Consider the following 19,914-nt stretch of genomic DNA (forward strand, 5'->3'; position numbering starts at 1 on the left):
CACATTTGCTACTGGAAATAAGAGATTTGAAGAGAATTTGCAGAATGACCTATATTATATTATATTGTACATATTCCATCACCAGATTATCATTATGGATTAACTAATGTCTAATGAATTAAATGTTGTAGCTGGTAAAGGTGTGGCTAATTTACATAAGATAAAATAAGATAATCCTTTATTAGTCCCTCAGTGGGGAAATTACAGGATTACAGCAGCGTTGCTCATAATGATAAAAATCAAGTAATATAAATAAACAATAGAGCAGTAATAAAACAAAATAATACAAAATAAACAGTGAGAAGAATATTAAATGTACAGATGGACTAACAAATAAATAAAAATGTGTATACAAGTATTGCACCGGGTGATGAATTAAATTAAAGTGTTCACAAGTGTTAAACGTGATTCGTGGCCTACTAGGGGCTCAGTTTATTGTGCAGTCTGACAGCAGTGGGTTGAAAGGATTTGCGGTACCTCTCCCTCAGACACCGCAACCGGGGATGAATCAGCCGGTGGCTGAAGGAGCTGTGCAGCGCGGCCAGAGTGTCCTGCATGGGGTGGGAGGCGTGGTTCATCAGGGATGATGTTTAGCTATTATCCTCCTGTCCCCCACCACCTCCAGAGGACATTACTTTAAATTTAGATGCTGAACCTACAATGATATATTATAATTGTTTTGTTGATTTGTATTTAGTGTTCAAAATCTAAAGTAACAAGTAACAATGTGTCCGCAACATGCAGTGGTTTAAAAGCCTAACATCATATTGAAATACTCAATAAAGTACTAATACCTAAACACTAGATTTTAGACAAACGCCCGTGTTTAAATGTTAAGGTACTTTTAATTTGTTGAAGTTTACGTGAGCGTTTCCATGTCATGCTATTTCATATTTCAATTATGAAGGAAATATCATACCTTTTTCTCCACTGCAATTATGTCATACGTGTGCTCTTCCTGCTTCTGCTGTAACAATCAAACACTGCTTACGCGTTACAGCATCACTAATAATAGTGCAATATAACTCTCTGAAAAGGATAATTCAACAATAACTTTTATTTTAATACTTTCTGTAGATGTTGTGGTAAATACTTGTGTATTTATTTGTATGTATAAGATAATTACATTTTGATTGCTCATTCGCATGTTTTTTCTCCTTACAGGAGACATGGAGTGTTGAAGAAATGTCTCACCCCCATGGCACAGTGATCATGGTCAGTGTAAACTCTGTTGTTGTAATTCTTCCTTGTTACCAGTAGAGGTCTCTAAAGATAACATCTTATTTTATATCCTTTTAAATAAATGGCACTGTAATATATAAATTGCATTTTAATATATATTATATCTTCCTAAATGAACAATTTTTTTTGTGTATTCCCTGACTGTGGAAACAGATTATTGTTCTGACAGATGATGATGGAAGTCAATGTGGTATCACTTAGTGAGACAAGGGGAGATTTTTCAAATTGCTGGTTCACTATCTCTTGTTTCGTTCGTTCGTAATTAAGCATGTAATGATGTTGTAAAAGTGATGTCCTTTATATGGATATGGATGCACGGTTGTTGGCATCTATCTGCATAGTTTGACATGAGAAATGAAAACCTTACAGGTAATTTCATCGAACTATGATGTGAATGTATGTGATGCTCGGGGCTGAAGCAGGTTGAGGTGGACCTCTCATCTCATGTCTCTAATGTTTACACAGCATGTCTTGCTCCTAATCGTTTTTCTTCCTGCTCTGTCCAAACTCAGAAGTATACTCAAAGGAACTGCAGGCGATTAAATGTAGGAGGACGAGGATAATTACAAGCTTGCTATATTCAGTCCAGTCCCCAGCTCCCAGATCTTGCCTGCTGACGTCACTCTCAGCACCGCAGCTGAGGAGAGTGTGAGGAAATGATCTTCTCCGTTCACCAAGAGAAGAACCACTATGAATGAATCTATATTGCAAACAATGGAAGAAAGAGGAAATGATCAAAGCGGATCAATGACCTCGCCCTTGTTTTAGCTGGTATTCAGATATCCAGTGTAGAATGTTTGACTTGAGGATTTAGTTTCTTTACTATTCATAACCTTGTTGAGAGGATGTGCATGCTGTGAGGTCTATAGCTCTGAAACAATGAGTTGATTTACCAGCTTGATACCAGCTGCTTAAATTGGAAGATTGTCCGCTCTTTTCATTTTATATCATAGTAAATTAAATATTTCAGGACTTTGGAACATTTACCAGCAACTTAAAGATCCTGTTTTTGATCACAGGAACTTGTGTTGGTATTTTTCCAAATGTTTTGACATTTTATTGAGACTCTATTACTATTTAGTCTGGAACTTAACTGGTAGATTCATTGATTATGTTAGTTTTGGGCCTAGTCTACAAGGAAGTAACCAACAACTATTATTGGACAAAGATTAGGTGTCCTGATTTTCTGTATATATTTTTTCCCTCCAAAAAACACGTTCCAAAGACACACTTTTACTTTACAAAAAGCGATTCGCTAAAACTGCACACTGTAGTTTTTAGCAAATGTTGCTCAAACAAGAGAGGTTGTGCATTTGCTGGACTGTTGGCTGACATGAATACGGTTGCTGTAGCTTTTCTTAAAACAATCCCAAATTCACCGTCCTGCTGTAGTAAATAATAATAACTCACTAGTGTGTTTTAATTCATTGCTGAAAATGCAAGCGTTGCTCGTTGATGTGTTTTTTTTTTAAACAGTTTTTGGAAAACAATAATGTTCCTGATATTTGTTGTCAATTACAAAAAAATTGCGAAAATTCAACAAAGAGAGAGAAGTCCAAGTTAGTGCATTAAGAAACAGAACACACATTTCCACAGCAGATTAAGAATTTAATTATTTGTTTATTTATTTACGTATTTCTATCTCCAGATTCACCCACCCGAAAAATATAAATTCCGGTGTATTCCAAAAAAAAGAGAAAAGAAAAAAGAAAAAAGGGAACAATGGCATCTTCATCAAAGGAATTAATCAACAAAATCAAAATGGCAATAATTATTATCATTATTACAATAATAATTCAATGATCAGAATATCCACATTCATAACAACTCCATAAACAACTGCAATACACTCTTCAACACCACTCTTCCATTAATATACACAAAATCCCCAAATGTCTGTCCTGTCAAAACAACGATAGCAGAGTTTTGGGGAGGGGGGCTATGGCTTGTCAAGGGGAATGAAGATGAGTGACCAGAGGAGTTAATGGATCTAAGGTTAGTAAGAGTATAAGGGGGGAGGCACACTTATTTAGTAAGGACCTATACAAAAACAAGCAATGTTAAGTAATGACAGTAAACTTTCATGGAAGGATTTGCCAGTCTAACCGCATCTTAACAAAAGGTCAGACGGCTCCATGAGAGGCAGAATTTGGGGAACAAAATTTCAAGAAATATATAAGGGTTGTCGGAATAAATATATAACTCTGAATGACAACCGTTGCAAACATATACCATAGGAACCTAAAGTGAAAGTCAGATACGCAAGAACTCAAAACAGGTCGAGAATTTTCAAAGAAATGCAGATGGAGGTTTCTGGAAAAAAAATTGTCTTAGTCTATATATGTACAAACATTGCTTGGTCACCCAAATCTACTTAGAAAAGCTTTTGAGTTGTTCAGAAAATGAGTGCAAGCTTAAAGATTATGTGAGTTACTTCTTGTATGAGAGCCTCCAGAAAGCAGCAACACGTGACAGACCTTGCTGATATTCTACGTCTGCGCACAAAGTGCCTCTGACAGCTCAGTACATTTAAAAACCTTTCCATGCCTCAGTATTGGTAACTTGAGAAGACCTATTCATAGAAAGAGAGAGAAACATTAGAGGAAAAATAACTGTACACTCTGCATGTACAAACAAACTGTATATATACATAGACATACCATATATACACATTTATCCAGTATGTACACACAGATTTAGCCAGTACACACACTTATATACAAACACATTCACTCGTTTCAGCAGGACCTCTAACATATCTCTCTCTCTGTCGTCATCTCAGTCATCAAGAAATGGCGGGGATTTCAACTCAGACTGGTGTCAGTGGGGTCCATCCACTGAAATGAATGGGGAGTTTCACAGCAATTTGACTGCAAAAAAAAAAAAGTGGCCGCACTGAAACCAAGAGTTCATCCTCCGCTCGGTTCAAACTCTACAGACAGATAGTCGAAAGTGGAGTACAAAACATTTGCTGTCAGGATGTCCTCATCCAAAGACTTTCACATCGTCCGTAAATGGAGAGCTCCATGGCGATTGTTGGGCGAGAAACATCCGTCCACTTTGTCTTCTTTTTTGTTTGTTTGTTTTGAATGATTATAACCAAGAGGAAGGGGATGGGGCACAGGTCACAGCAACGTGCAAACTGCTGTACGGGGAGTAGGTAAAACACAAGTTTGTCCCTTTTGTCACAGTCCTTCAGGGCAATGATTCTCTCCACAAGATTGTCTTAGTAAGAAAAACTTGGTTCATATAAAATGGATTATTTATGAACTTCCATTAGATAGAGGCATCTATCTATATCAATAAATAAATATCTGCTCCGGAAGATTTCTGATGAAGAGTTTTTTTCATTTCATACTATTGTAAGAAGAATCAGTATCATATAAATATAAATAATAACATTCTGTCAGGTTTTTCAAAGTCTTCATTGAAGTAAGAGTTTTGTTCTGAAGCAGTTTCCCGTGTTGTTTTAGGCTGTGCATATTTAGTTTCCTTTAAAATCAAAGTCTGAAAGAGATTCAAACGGAAGGACTAATAAACGAGAAAGAGATCAAGTGTAGTAGCTAAATTTGAGTAAAAATTAAATGGTTAAATAATGCTTTAAGAATCCTAGATGGATAAAGAGTGAGTAGATGAAGAGGAATCAAAGGGTAATTTAAAAAGACTATGAGAGAGAGAGAGAGAGAGAGAGAGAGAGAGAGAGAGAGAGAGAGAGAGAGAGAGAGAGAGAGTGAGAGAGAGAGAGAAAAGGGAAATAAATGCTCTGAAAGTAAATCAGCTTTGACTGAAATTTTAAGAGAAGTCAAGCACCTTTGAAATTCATCTTACCCACAATACACCTCCCCTCTCTCTCATATTGGGCATCACGCCTTCCTTGGCCTTTGTGTCCGTTCTGCTGATTGATCAGACTGCATAGCTGTTCTTTGCATGCTCGGCAGGCTAACAAACGCCAATATGTGTCCAGCCTACCTTTTAAAAGTAAAAAGTAGATCCAACAATGAGGCGCCAAAGACATAACAAAAAATATCTCAAATCAGAGAGAGAGGGCCCAAGTAAAGTTAAAAAAAAAAAAAAACACCCAAAAAAAACCCCACATCCCCGCATTTCCTTACATGGTCCGCTGGGGCTCTGCACCATCCTTTGAGCAAAGAGAATGGGACCAATGCCCCAAGTTCTCCCTTTGTCAGCCAATCGCGTCACGAGAGAGGGCTCTGGACATTTGGCTGTGCCACCCTGCGGACTGCCGATGGTGCATCAGCCAATTACGTTCCACATTGTCCTCCATGAAGCTTTGAGAGTGGCTAGGGGGAGAAAAAAGGGGAGACAGAGAGAGAGAAGAAACGGGGTGGGGTGCTTGATCAGGTGCTATTGAAGGATCGCTTTAGACCGAGTATCTGCACGGTGGTATTCTTTCCAAAGATGGAGTTTTTGTGTGTGTGTGTGTGTGTGTGTGTGTGTGTGTGTGTGTGTGTGTGTGTGTGTGAGAGAGAGTGTGTGTGTGTGTGTGTGTGTGTGTGTGTGTGTGTGTGTGTGTGTGTGTGTGTGTGTGTGTGTGGGGTGTGTGTGTTCAGCTCTGAGGCAACTGCTTGTTTACCTGAGTCACTGAGGTATTTTCACAGCAATGTTAATTTCTTAATCACGAATTCATCTCACATCTCTGAAAAGACACTGATGTTCAAACCTAGACCTCTTTTTAAATCCAACATTCTTCACACACAAGTAATGTCACAAGAGAAAAGTAGCCCTACAAGCTGCCTAAGTAGAAGACAATCTTTCCCTGCGTAAGATTGCTAGCATTGTTAACATTTGGTGGTTGAACAGTTAAACATTCATCGATAGTATGACTCGAAGCTAATCCTGTAGCGCTTGTCTACAAAGCGCTAGCTGTGGCCATGTTGACCTTTGACACTGCAAAGTAAGTGATTGGTTCACTCTAAATAGAAAAATGTCTGAAACGATGCTGATGTGAAACCCTTTAACTCCTCTTGGTTCAACCTGCACGTTGATTCAGAGCGACACCAGTGTGTGGGGCTACAGAGACAAAAAACAGGTTCACATCCAGACAAACCTTACGACAGACAGTTCATACACAAGATGAGGGAATATGGAAACACATTACAAACATTTCAGAGACTTGAGTTTTCAGCACTTGACAAATGAGAAACTGAATAGTTCATTTAAAAATAAAAAAACACATCACACCGTATTTCTGAAATGTACTGTAAATCAAGCAGTTTTCTCTTTTAATTTGTTTTAATGCTATTTCAGAAACTTCCAATTATGAAAACTACAGTATGTCATTACTGATTTATTTTTAAGTATTAGGGGTGTGATATATTCTTGTCTCAAGCAAGGCATTAAAATGTGCATTTGGTCGATGACTAGCTAGTCTACGGGCCAAAGGATGCTTCATATATTGATCCCAGGCACTTAATGGTAAGCAAACCTAAGCAGTTGAAAATGATCTTTGCACACATAAGATGATCCATGATAGCGTGTCACACTGGCATTATTTACCGTCCTAAAATGTGACCTGAACTTAAAACATAGGGGGGCAATCACAAATCGGTCATTAGTATTTATATGCACTTACATTAGTTTTGGTAAAAGTTTTTTTTTTTACAAAAGAAAAATCAGAATAAAATGTAATAATGTCACCATTTATCTTCTGTGTATGAAACAAACTGGACCAACACGTTTTAACTAAAAAAAAAAACCTCCATTCATCCATTACATTCAAAGTAGCTTCAGTCAATGTTAAAGTTATTACTCTAAAATTTGAAATAACCGGTTCAATAGATGATCCATACATTTTGAGTTGGGGAGCTGCTTTTATCAACTGTTAATAAAACCAGAGATTGGAGGAGGGCGCTTCTAAAACACTGACATGGAAACCCCAACAACCCTGTTGGACATAAGAACACAACAGGATGCACAAAGAACAAAGACACAAACACGTAGAAAACATACTGGGGGAATATGAGTCCTGTCAAAGACAAATCGCAGGAGAGAAAAAGAGAGAAAAGACAGTGAGTGAATCATGAACGAGGCAGTGCTATGGCAGACACAGACATTTGACTTTGAAAATGGCACCATTTGTTTCTGTTTAGCACCAGTTTTTATCACGGATCGGTTCTGAGATTGAGAAGAGAAAAATTGCACAAGCTCAGTCCAAAAAACAAGAAGTCCCTTAGATTGAAAAAGAAAAAGGAAAAGTTCCCAAAAATATCTTCCATCATATCAAACATCTACGATGCTTGATCGTGTGTGTTTGAATCTCTGTTTCCAGCCCACAGATAATTTATCTTACGAGCAAAGCTAACTTGGATCTCCATCTGTTACTCTTGTGTCAGATCTCTATAGGAAAACCCTGTTGAAAAACACTCAAAGGCACTAAGAAAGCCAGACTACATCACCACATCTCTACCTACACAAGTTGCAGCCTGGCGTGTTCAGGATAGGCGTTAATGCACCTACATCCACGGGAGTCAAGGCTTACTACAAGCTAGCGGATAGCTCTTGCTAATGGCTACTATGACGTCTTTGGGGTGCAAGACATTCTATAGTGTTCGTTTACGACGTGTTTGTATTTCTCATGAAGCCACAGAAAGGCAAAATGAGTGCACAGAGCAGGTGTTCACATATCGGCGTGTACGTCAAATGCTTTGTTTGACTGATTCAAGGAGTGTGTGATAGGGTATCATTATCTTGTCCTGCAAGACTGATACTAACTGAAGCTCCATGTGAGCATCAAAGAGAACAAGTGTCCATTGAAGAGCCCTTTGTGTTGTGTGTTCATGTGTTATGCACTGTACAGTGGCTGTGTGATTACTACTCGTCTCCTGCGCACTTTTTCTTCTCTCTCTTGCCAGGGGAACACAGATATCTACGGCGAAATTCTTTTCAAAGTATTGTCTTGCTAAATGGGACAGACGGGGGACCGTGTTTTCCTTTGTGTCGTCTCTCTCTGATTTGGCTCAGTGTTGTGTTTGACCTACTCCCCCTTCTTCTGCTATGCCTGTCGTTGCTGTTGCCGTGGTTCCGGTTGCCTGTGAGGTTGTCATGGGGGAGGATGTTTGGTTGCCACGGAGCTCTCCATTCTGACTAGGATGTTGATGAGGAGTGGGTAGAGAGGGAGGGTCTACATTTTGGGAGAGGACTCCATTGTGGGGCGAGCTGTTGGAGGAAATGCCCGAGGAAGGAACTCTGAGGCCTTGATCGTCGGTTACCGTTCCTCCTCCTCCTCCTCCTCGTCCTCCTCCGCCTCCACCACCTCCCCCTCCACCTTCAGTTTTCACACCGGGGTCTGCAGAACCCAGGGAGGAAAGCTGGTCCTCCTGGCGAGATAGAGAGAGAGGGGAGGGGAAAGAGGAGTGGGAGCAGGGAGAGATGGTCGTAGGAGAGAGGCCATTCAATGAACGATGGGAGGGATGTGAGGATTTGTAAAGGAGATGTCCAATCAAGGCAGATAACATGACATGTAGAAGGAATAAAAATCACATGTTGAAGAGGCGTGGGAGTGTGGGAGGAAGTAAGAATTGTGGGATAAAGATGGGAAGAGGACAAAGGAGGATAATCACCAGAGAAGAAATGTGATCGAGGTGTGTGGAAGTGGGTAAACGTCAAACATTGACAAGTACAAAGAACCGGTTGGAATGAGTACATGTAAAAGCAATGGCAGAGGCAAAGTGAGGAGGAATTAGAAAATAAAAGACAAGTGATAAAGGATTGGAAGGATCACACAGAAAGAAAGAGAGAGACAGACAGAGGAGAGAGAGAGAGAGAGACAAATGAGTTACGAAGTTGATGCATGGCGTACACCAATAGAAATGGCAGCACAGGGAAAGGGACACAGGGAAAGAAGGCATGAAGGGGAATTAAAATTCTTGAGGTCAAAGGGTCCTGATCCTCTTTGGATGAGTAGTAAGGAGTGTTTATCGGGTGTGACGAAAAGTGTCATTCTTTGACAACGGGTACAATTCATGTTTAATACCGATTAAGTTTCTACGTTCATGTGTAAGCTTGAGTACGTGAAAGTTTTATAACTTAAAGACTACAGAATAGCTCTACATGTATTGCTTCTATAAACATCTCAGCAGCACCTACCGCAGCATCAGCCTGCTACTAAAAACATGCAACAAGACGTCAAGCCAATAAAGAGCTCAGTGCCAAATTTAAAAAGCAAGATAAAGGTGCCTCCTAATGCATGGCAGTAAAATCCAAACCTGTCAAATTCACCAATCAAAATGTCTAAACCCAAACCCATTGACAGCATAGCCATGAGCTGCTGCATGGGTGTTCATCCGGGGTTGGAACTTTTGATTTGTGATTAAGCCAAAGTTTTGGTTTTGCCATCTTTTCTTACCCACATTGGTGCAGAATAACAGCAATGCAAGACTAGTTTCAATAATAGTTTGTATTGAGGTCTGTTTGCAAGCCTTCACTCCCAGTCTTGTTCACTGACGCCTGTGTAGGAGCAGTGGGGAGAGAAAACAATTGGGTTATTTCGCCAACGGACAACTATGAGGACTCTTTTCGAAATGGTATACTTAACGTATCTAAGAGCTGCTGCAAGAGGATTTGAATATAGAAGCATTTAGAAAGCTGGAAATCACAGTTTTACCATCAGACCTCTGATAGAACCTCTTGGAATAATTGCACTTAATTTATCTTGCCGGGCACATTTGCTGTGTGGTGTCTAGACATAATTACTCTGAAGGCAGAGCCATCTATATGAGTGTGAAAACATGTTCAGTAATTTAACTCAGGATTGTTCTTTATCAAACATCAGAAAAAATATGTTTGACTTCAGATACCACTTTAAATGCAAGAAGTATGAAATACTGTAACATGGATGGAATGGCGTGCTGTAGAGAGGAGAGACAGGAAGTAGGAGGGATCGTTTGGTCTGCATCCAGTTGAGAAAATGAATCAAACGGAACAAAAAGCAATATTAGCACTGGATAAACTGTGTCTGATGGGTGAGCCCATTGTGAGTGGAGGGTGTTTCCATTTCACTTGAAAAAACAAAAAATACAAAAGTGAAAAGAAGAACGAAAAAAAAAATTACCCCAACATTTGATGTGAATTAGCGGGCCTTTTCTCTTCTCAATCAGAACCAAAATGAATGAAAACATCTTACAGCCGCTAACTGGTGCTATGAACAGCTACAGTAGACAGTTACAGGATGCCAGTAACATGACTCCTCTAACACGTGTTTCATTACTCTCAAACACAACCAACAGCGTTGTTTAATATCCATGTGTAGACCAATACACATGTCTATTAAACTCAAGAAATCAAGCGGCTGAACAAAGACATGGTGTGAGAAAATGGTTACTGACATCCCTTTTTTAAACTTACCAAGCTTGCTTCACTCTCTGAGGGCTGTTTGATTATTGGTGCATTCAATTACCGCTTGGTGTGAAAGTGTTTTTCTTTTTTAATTTTTTTTTTTTAATGTTAATGAAAAATTGGGGGTACTGGAGACAGAAACATAAAACATTTAGTGGAGAACTGAAATGTTTGGTTTATAGTAATGATGCAGGTATCATACACACAGGTTCTTACCCTTCTCCTCCAATCTCCAATCAATTTGAATCGTGGATGTCTACAGAGCAAACTGTAAAATCGTACTCACAGTGTTGGCTTAATCAACGTTAAATATATATATATATATATATATATATATATATATATATATATATATATATATATATATATATATATATATAGTAGTCTTAAAATTGAAAGAACCCCTGTATGGCTTAAGATGACGTGCTTGCCAGGTTAAGAGCTCTAACTTTGACGCAAAACCAACAAAAAACTCAATGTAGTACGCATTTCACACATCAGACGCACCGCAACAACTGGCCAACGCCACCATTCAACCAAATAATGTGCCCAGGTGCCGAAACACATAGAGACAAACAAATAAATATCAGACATAGATTCACTGGAAGACACAGAAAACACACCAAAAAGAAAACAAAAAAACATGTGCACATTAATCAGTGTTCTTCAGGGAAGGATTGGGTCAGATACGGAGATTTCCCATAATTCCCGTTGTTTATCTGAGGGCGTGCTGGGATGGGAGGGATGAAAAACTGAATGGAAATGTAAGTTCAAAACACAGCGGAAAAAAAAGAAAAATCTACAATGGAAGAGAATTCACGCAATATTCTTTCTTTCTTACAGATTTATCACTGAGAGTGGAGTTTTCCACCAGGCATTTCTTTTCAGTAAACATGTAACATTTCTAGCCTTATTTCTTCACAGGTTCACAAATCTAGATTGCAGTCTGTGGAGCCATAAACATATGATCCTGTGTTTTACCTTTGAATTCAGATTTTATTTTTTACGTTGCTGTTTGGCAAAAAGACGACATTTTGCATTGAAAATGCTCAAAAGACAAAATGTAGTATCTTTTTATTTGTCAACTAAAGCCTTCTCATTGGACTATTGTAGGAACCAGAGGGAATGTGCACTTTGTTCGTAAATGCAACAGTAATACCTTTCATTCTGTTGTGTATTATGAGGACTAATGTTTAGTAAAATATCGGAGCTTAATAATCAATGGTATTAATTGTTTATTTTGTATTTCTCTGCATATAAACGATTTACCCAATGCAAAGAGTTATAGGAAGTGCTCCGTATATGACATGAAAATAATTTGCAAACAATAAATGTTGTCATATAAGTCTGTGCATTGCTGGTTATGACTGAATTGTGCTGTCACTTGCAGATTGGCTGCAACAGTCACACACAAAACATTAAATGTTTAATACCGTGACAAGACATTAGAAAAGTCGAAGCTGCCGCAGTACTTCTATATATTTCTGCCAATGCTTTTAATGTGCTCATTGGTCAACTGGAAAACACATCCTAATTCATCTCAAGTGATTCAAATAAACTCAAAAGATCAATGGCAGAATATTTGTACTGAACACATGAAGGAACACCATTGTGTTCGGAGGGTGACAACAAAACCAGAACAGCTTACCACCTTTTTTCCCATTTTGGTGAAACAAAGAAAATGCCGCTTTTTTGTTTTGTTTGGTGAAGCAAAAGGAAGCTTACTTCATACAATGCCGCTCATGACATGTGCATAAATTACATATTTTCATCATTCGTCAGAAAACAAGAGGCTTTGCATTAGGGCAAGTTGTTTGCATGAAAAAAGGTTCTTAATTGTTTATCTTTTGCACTGATGAGTCAACCAGGAGACAGGAGAGTGGCATGCGTCGAGCCAAAGAGGAGCTGTAACTGTGACTCATCTAACATTGTTTAGGGAAAAATGGGTCTTTTACTGGCATTAGCATCTGCTTCTTGCCCTCACATTATCACCGTTAGAAGGTCTTCAATAACCACAAGAAGCCAGCTGTAAAAGGGATAACACATTTTACAAACAAAATCGCTGACTATGCACCTCATACTTTATCATGTACAATCGTTCAAAAATATTTTTTACACGTATATATTTGCACGTACATATCCTTTAAAATGCACTGAAGTGTAATTAGTAAATTCCAAGCAGTACCAAGCGGAGCAACATAAAATCTTATTCTCATACTGAAGCATTACTGTCATAACAGAGCTGTCCGCCATTATCTGATATGACGACTACCCCTTTGCACTGTGTGGATATTAGTGTTTGTGTGTCCAGTGTTCGCAATTGCCGTATTATAGGTCTCTACACTACGGTTTTATAACAAACTAAAGAATCTCACATACTGTTTTGCATACTAAATAGCATGTTGGTATGGGATGTTGGATGCAACCAGCATCTTGATTTGCCTCAGTTTGTCTCAAGTTAATTAAACACAGCATCTCTTGTCATTTTTTTTGTTGAGTGATAATGCTTTCTGTCTGTCATTTGAAATGACAGCAATTATTCATCTACATTCAATTTCCAGCCTCTGTAGTACATTTGGTATCTTGGGGTAAAAAGTGATCACTCAGCCTGGTGCCGCGTACTGACATTGCATTACACGATTTATGGCCACTACACTTGAGACATATTATTTCCCCTCGCTGCCAAGTTTCTCAGTGCAGCTTTAAATCTCTGAAATGTTTTGTTGCCACTCTTTCAACACGGAGGCGTGCCCTTCAAGTAACCTCTGTGCAAATACTCTGCGACAGGCCTCCTTTTTTCTTCTTCTTTTTTTTTTTTTTTACTTCTGAAAGATAAATGGAAAAGTAAGTGCGCCTGTCAGTGTGTGTGACTTGCAGTGAGTTCACAGGATGCTATGCGTATGGACAGGGACGCACATAGAGAACAGTAGAAGTGGAAAAGAGGCAGCAGGTTATGGATGGAGAGTGAGAAGTTTGCCGGTTTGTTTATTACCTGGTTACTCGGGGTGTGACAGGCGCGAGACGGGGCTGCACTAGGATGGACTGACGCCTCCCCTAAGAGAAATCACCGTATCTCATCAACATAAGAGGAGAGGAGAGGAAAGGAAAAGGAGGATTGAAAGCAGGAGGCAGAGGGGATTGGAAGTTGAGGAAAAAAACAACCACCCAAAAACAATACATACAGAAATGTACAACAAAATAAAGGAACAGAAAACAAGGACATAAATATACATAAAAATGCGTACTAACGCACATTTACATACTCGGACATAATGCCGACCATTCACACACAACATCATCAGACAACCCAACAGCCTGAAAGCGTTAAAGCAGCTTGCCATGCGCTGTATTAAAAACAGAAATCATGCTCAGGACAAGAAAGATAAAGCTGTTAATTCATGCACTCCAAAACGACATCTGCATCTGAAAGCAGTTGATTACTCCAATAGACTTTGGAAAGCTGCATGACGCTTGTTTCCTGGTTCAGAAGCGCCAAAGAACATGCGCATACACCAAGCATGCAATCATCTACTCTATGAAGATAAATATATACACACTTGTAAAACCCAGAATCATATTTGCATAAATACACTAATTAACAGAGAGCAACAACGGAGAAAATGATCTCTGCATTGTACTGTAACACACACCACACACCACACGTTCAGGAAGTAACCAACAGTCAAGCAGCTGCAACAATGTGCACGGATCAAGGAGTGCAAACAAATCGTATGTGAATGAAACATTGATATGATTAATGTCGCTGCAAAGGAAGCGGTTTTCTCATGAAATAAAACACACTGATCAAACTGATTGATCAAAAGCTGCTGATCAAACAAAACCGTGAACAGCGTTCAGCAAATTCTAAAGAAAGCCTCCATAGATGATGATGAACAGTTAGACGTTACATTTTTATATCTGATAATGTGCAGTAATTACCAGATCCAGTAAAGACTGGCATTGATTGTCTTCAAAGGCTTTTTAAAATGATAAATTCATAATCTATTAACTCAATAATTTTCAAAATTATAAATAAACATTATTATAATAATGAATGTATTTGTTTAGCTCTGCCCTACACAAATACATGTAATCTAATATGAATATATTTCCTTGCAACCTCTCCCGGTAGTGAATATTAGCACTAGAAAACGTTTCACCACGACAAGCCTTTTAAGTTTTGATCAAATTTAGTCGTTCTTGTGTTGATGAGGCTACTAGACTGGACATGTGGTGCTTCTGACAGCACACAACCACATTTAAAAGAAAAAAGACAAGAAAAGAAAAAATAAAGACTGAATAAATGATATTCAAGCTTTTTTTTAGGCCTGCGGTTATCCCCTCATCGGTTGCCGATACAGTCGTTATTAACGCATTCATGGCCTTTTACTAGCACTTGTGAAAGCTCAAACTGTCTGGAGGGAAGTCCACTTTTTGCAGTGTGTGTATATTTTGTAGGCAACAGGATGCTGTTCTGTGGCATCGATACCCCTGTGTTATTATAGGAGCTCTAATTAAGAAGCGGGAAGCTGCTAGCAGAGGCTCGAGGAAACAATGGCATCTTCCCTCTCCCTCCATGTTTATTCTCTGCTCCTACTCTCAGCTGCTACGTGTGCCCCAGTCTCACCCAATAAAGCTGAGTGTCTTCTTGCTGGACTGAACTGTCTGCTTGTCTTAAGTCTTGTAGTTTAAGAACACGAGGGACTGAAGCTAAGATACAGAACGGACCTGTAATTTCTGGTTACAACGGCTTCCCAAAATTCTCCCTGAAAGCACCGGCTGTTTTAGCGACGAGCTGCTTGCAGCTCAAAGGAGCGTTTAATTCCTTCCTGTGTTTCAACTGCTACTCTTTGTACCCATTCATATGGCAGCAACACAAACTCCAATTGTACAATGGAATCCAATTCAATAACACAGACATGTGATACATACTCTAAGATGAAGATGCATTAGATGAGTAGCCGTTCCATTTGGAGAAGCGTTCAAGGTCCCCAGATAATGTATCCCAATGATTTTTGGTGATCCCCTGACTTTTACGCTACAGCGACCACCATGAGGTTGAGATTTGTAAAAAAAAATCATAGGCCTACCCAGGTGCATCATGGTCCTATACCCATCTACTTCTTTGTATTCACCAGGTGCCCACAGGATTACCCAATTAACAAACTGAAAGACTAAGTAAACTATCATCGAAAAAACTCTAATACATCAACTAAATCTAACCTAGATAAACAAACAACTATAATTAAACAATATTACTTGTGAATAAAATAAACTTATAATGTGAGTAAATAGCTACTACATATCGGATAAACTTATAGACTGTAAAGAGGTAGGGGAAGTAGGAGATGAAACGTCTCCCATTTGTTTGTGGAATGCTGTTTTAAAACCTCAAGTTCAACTTTTTGTCCGTCGCCATCTTGGTTATTTTGCAACCAGAAGACTACAAGCGTGTGGAGCTATGCAAAACCACATTATTAAGAAGACATTTTTTAGGCAACGAAAATGTTGTTCATGAACTGAAAACTCACGAAGAAAGGGTTAAAGTTTTAAGACGGAAACCGGGACAACACTTGGACGAGATAATGTTGTGGTAGCAACTTGTCAATCACCTCGTAGCCCCGCCCTAAAGCAAGCTGCTTTATGGTCTGTTTGACTCTAAATAGACCATAATTTACTAAATGAACATCACACTGTATTGAACAAGACTTAAAACTAGAGATTGAGACGATAACTCATGTTTACAATGATAGCTGAGGGAATAAATCAAGAGAGAAGTAATTTTCTCATAGACTTCTATACAACCTGACTGGTTGTATTCAATAGCATTTCATTAATATTTACCAAACTTGACTGTAAACAGCTGTGTGATTGGGTTTTCTATTGTTATAAACTGCAGTGGGCATACTTTCATGAGCTTTTAGTTAACTTTCTATTCTAATTTTTTAACCACTCTCTGTGCTCTAGTTTAAATATGCATATCCTGAAATGTAGTTAACTACATTAAATATGGTAAAAACATGGTACAGATGTCTTTTTACTTGGAATTAAGGACCCCATGTAAAAGGATAGTATGCCTGCATTTATGAGTCCTTAATTCCCAAGTGAAATTGTTCCTTTACGCCACAATGTAGGTGCCCTGCAGCTTGCAGATAACCTCCAGTACCGTTTGAATGTTAAGCAGGATGCTGCTTGCAGTGTGCTGCCCTATAATCCAATAAACATTTTTGTCAAGGCAGTACTGGAGCTTAAATTGTCTCTGGTAGATATAAAGCCATATGCTAAATGCTAGTGTAACTCTTTAACGCTCCTCTTAATGCTCCTCACAGACTTCACCCCGGTCTCCAAGAAATTGGGATCCAACACACCAAAACCAGCATTGTGAATTACAATTCGAGGGAAACCTATTATGGTGTGGTTTACGTTTGCTTTAGATATATCTCAAATCAGTTTCAAACGAGTCCGCAGAAGTCTCCCAGGAGGAGATTGTGGTGATGGATGGGTCAAAATGCAAAAATAAATGTCCCTCAGAACATAATTTTGAGTAAGTTTGAGTTGTATGAGAACAATTTTTTGGCAGACAGACTTACAAGCCTGTTTCCTTTTCTTTATATTCATGGGCAGATATTCACCTCCAACTGATTATTTTACGTGTTAATGGAGAAAGAATAGAGTTTGGTATCAGTATTTCAAAGAAATAATTCACTTTCTATTTCAGCCTTGTACTATAACTAAAAATAGTTTTGTGTCATGGAGGTACACTCTTACGCATGCAACAGCTTTTTAGCTGACAATGAACAAGAATCAGAATGAGTCATTAGCCTTCAAAAAAAATTTTTCGTCCCCTTTTACAGTAAATTAGAAACTTGTAACTGTTTATTGTTGTTATATTCTGCACTAAATCAAATCCCACATATGTGTTTCCTAATTGCCTGTAATCCATGCCCCTCAAATCATCGCCCTTCAGTGCAAACTTTACTTGCACAATGGAACAATAATCAATAAGTCAGTCAAGAGGAAATATGAGTAACTGTTTTGATTATGTTTTGGGCACGAACACAAAATGTTTTATGTTTTATTCAAGGTTCTCAAATTTGAGAATTAGCTGATTATCTTTTTCTTAAAGCTCAAAATTTGTTTCTGTTGTATGTTGACTGTTAACAGTTAAGTGATTAACGATTGAAAGTAATAATGAAATTTTATATATTTATATATATATATATATATATATATATATATATATATATATATATATATATATATATATATATATATATATATATATATATATATGTCTATGTGTAGCCTTGTGGGATTTCTCAGAATAAATAATTGTCACATTGGATGTAATAGTCACCATGAGTGTGATGCTCTGTCAGCTTTTCCCTCTTGGCATGTTTAATTATTTTTCTCTCCCATTTGATGGGAAAGAAATCTACCGTGAGTCGTGTCTTTGATTTCTTTTATGCAGTTAATTGACAAAAATCCAGAATAACTACCACATGAAAGATGAAACATATCAAGTGGGGATACTCTTTAAGCTCTTTGACAAAGAAATTAGCTTTTTGAAGGCGAAGATGAGTATTAAAATGTGTCAAAGAAAGTCACATCAATAGATTTAAGAGAAATCCCCACACACATATAGTCCCAGTCACGCATTCTTCCTGTTTGTTTTTAGATATGGATTCATATAGTGATATTTTTAACTGATGTGGGAAATCTCATCCAAAAGCCAAACAATATAATGATTGGTCAGTCAAATCTGGCCAGACAGGTGACCAGGATGGGAAGTAACTGATACATGTACTCAAACACTGTCCTTAAGCACACGTTTTACTTCTTCTTTACTCGAGTATTTTCATTTTCTGCTACTTCACACTTCTACTCCACTGCTATTCAGAAGCAAACATTGTACGTTTTACTCCACTTCATGTGTTTTATAACTTTGTGTTACTTTGAGGACTCAGATAAATTTTACAAAATATAATTACAATTAGGTTAAGATAAGACTTTATTGATCCCTGTGGGTGAATTCATTCCAACTTTAAAGTCAATAAAAGACCATTACTTGCTGCAATTTGACTTTGTCAATAATTGTAATCCAATAATATATTACACAGGATTTTTAAATCTGCATGAGTGCTTCTATTTCTGGCACTTTAAAAATGTATTGAGGCTCTTCAGCTTTATCTACCGATACATATATCAAGAGAAATAAATAATAATTCAGTTTGCATATGAGAGTGTCTGTGTTGTCATTAAAAGAAACTGATCTGTGTAAATGTTCACGTCTCGTGAATAGCTACCATTACCTCTTTCATTCTTAGCGTTATTCCTCAAACATAGATGCATATGGAGATATACACATATATGTGTGTATATAAATAGATATATGTTCACTCTATATTTACAGCATGAGTCATGCTTGGAGGTGGGCAAGTTCTCTTTGACAGGAGAAGAAATGGAGCAGGCGGAGAGCATGAAATGAAAACCGCTGAGGGGGGAAGACACAACAACAGCAGCATCACCACGCAGCATTTGGGGCTCAGCTGTTCAATAACCTGAGCGGAAGTCTGGTTCTACATCATGTGTGAAACTGGTTTAAAGGAGTTTTAGCCCCGACATGCTCGGCTGAAACATTCGACAGAAACAATCACCACAGGCCGAGAAAATGCTCACAGACCCAGCTGGAATCAGACATCTCCACAGCCCTTTTCGAGCCGAATGCAAACAGCAACACACTCTGATCTTCAAAGCTCCCAGGTATGTCGGCAGACAGATGGCAGTCAATACCCAAACACGGTTACGGGGTCAGGGACAGGTCGAGACAATCAGAGGGACCGCAGACACACAGCAGATGAAATAATAACAGTAGCAGTGGGGGGGAAGGTGGGGGGAGGAAGAGGAAAAGAGGTAGAGGGGGATAGCAGAGAAGATAGCACGGGCCATCCAACGGACTCGATGAAGAGAGGAAGCAGTCTCACAGACCTGATCAGGGAAAATCCTGGTTTTTGGCTCAATCACGGGCGGTCCCCTTAACTCATCCTCCACAGCCATGAGTCTTGGAAGCAGAGAAAAAGGGAGAGGGGAGAGGGAATGGGGGAGAAAGAGAGGGAGTATTATGAATCCAAGATGATACTTAACAAGAAGTTGAGCAGTTGTATCTTCAACATCTTGCCCAACACCACCACCACCACCACCACCACCACCACCACAGTGATTACAATGTTGGTTACCTGTATCTCAAATCTGAATCCCAGCTCAATCTTTTAAGCGATTGCAAATGTTGGGCGGCAGTAGCCCAAGCCATGCTTTCTG

At 38.7% G+C, this 19,914-nt stretch overlaps 1 protein-coding gene across 9 annotated transcripts in view; it reads right to left on the bottom strand.

Annotated features, from left to right (window-relative positions):
- Positions 1 to 2,841: 2,841 nt before the first annotated feature.
- The window catches only part of syngap1b (synaptic Ras GTPase activating protein 1b), a 126,256-nt gene continuing 109,183 nt past the window's right edge, over positions 2,842 to 19,914 (bottom strand). For 7 of the 9 annotated variants that reach the window (XM_068569937.1, XM_068569942.1, XM_068569938.1 and 4 more), the window contains 3 exons: positions 19,585 to 19,657; positions 13,589 to 13,650; positions 2,842 to 5,543 (listed from right to left, as the gene is read on the bottom strand). In XM_068569937.1, the coding sequence (XP_068426038.1) occupies positions 5,426 to 5,543; positions 13,589 to 13,650; positions 19,585 to 19,657 (253 nt within the window). In that variant the 3' untranslated portion in view covers positions 2,842 to 5,425. Of the gene's footprint in view, positions 5,544 to 8,449; positions 8,580 to 13,588; positions 13,651 to 19,584; positions 19,658 to 19,914 lie in introns of those variants that run through there. The other 2 variants (XM_068569939.1, XM_068569940.1) reach the window with 2 other exon arrangements.

Source organism: Clinocottus analis, unplaced genomic scaffold (genome assembly GCF_023055335.1).
Source record: "Clinocottus analis isolate CAN_PGR_092001 unplaced genomic scaffold, fCliAna1.0.p SCAF_9, whole genome shotgun sequence".
Lineage (NCBI taxonomy): Eukaryota > Metazoa > Chordata > Actinopteri > Perciformes > Cottidae > Clinocottus > Clinocottus analis.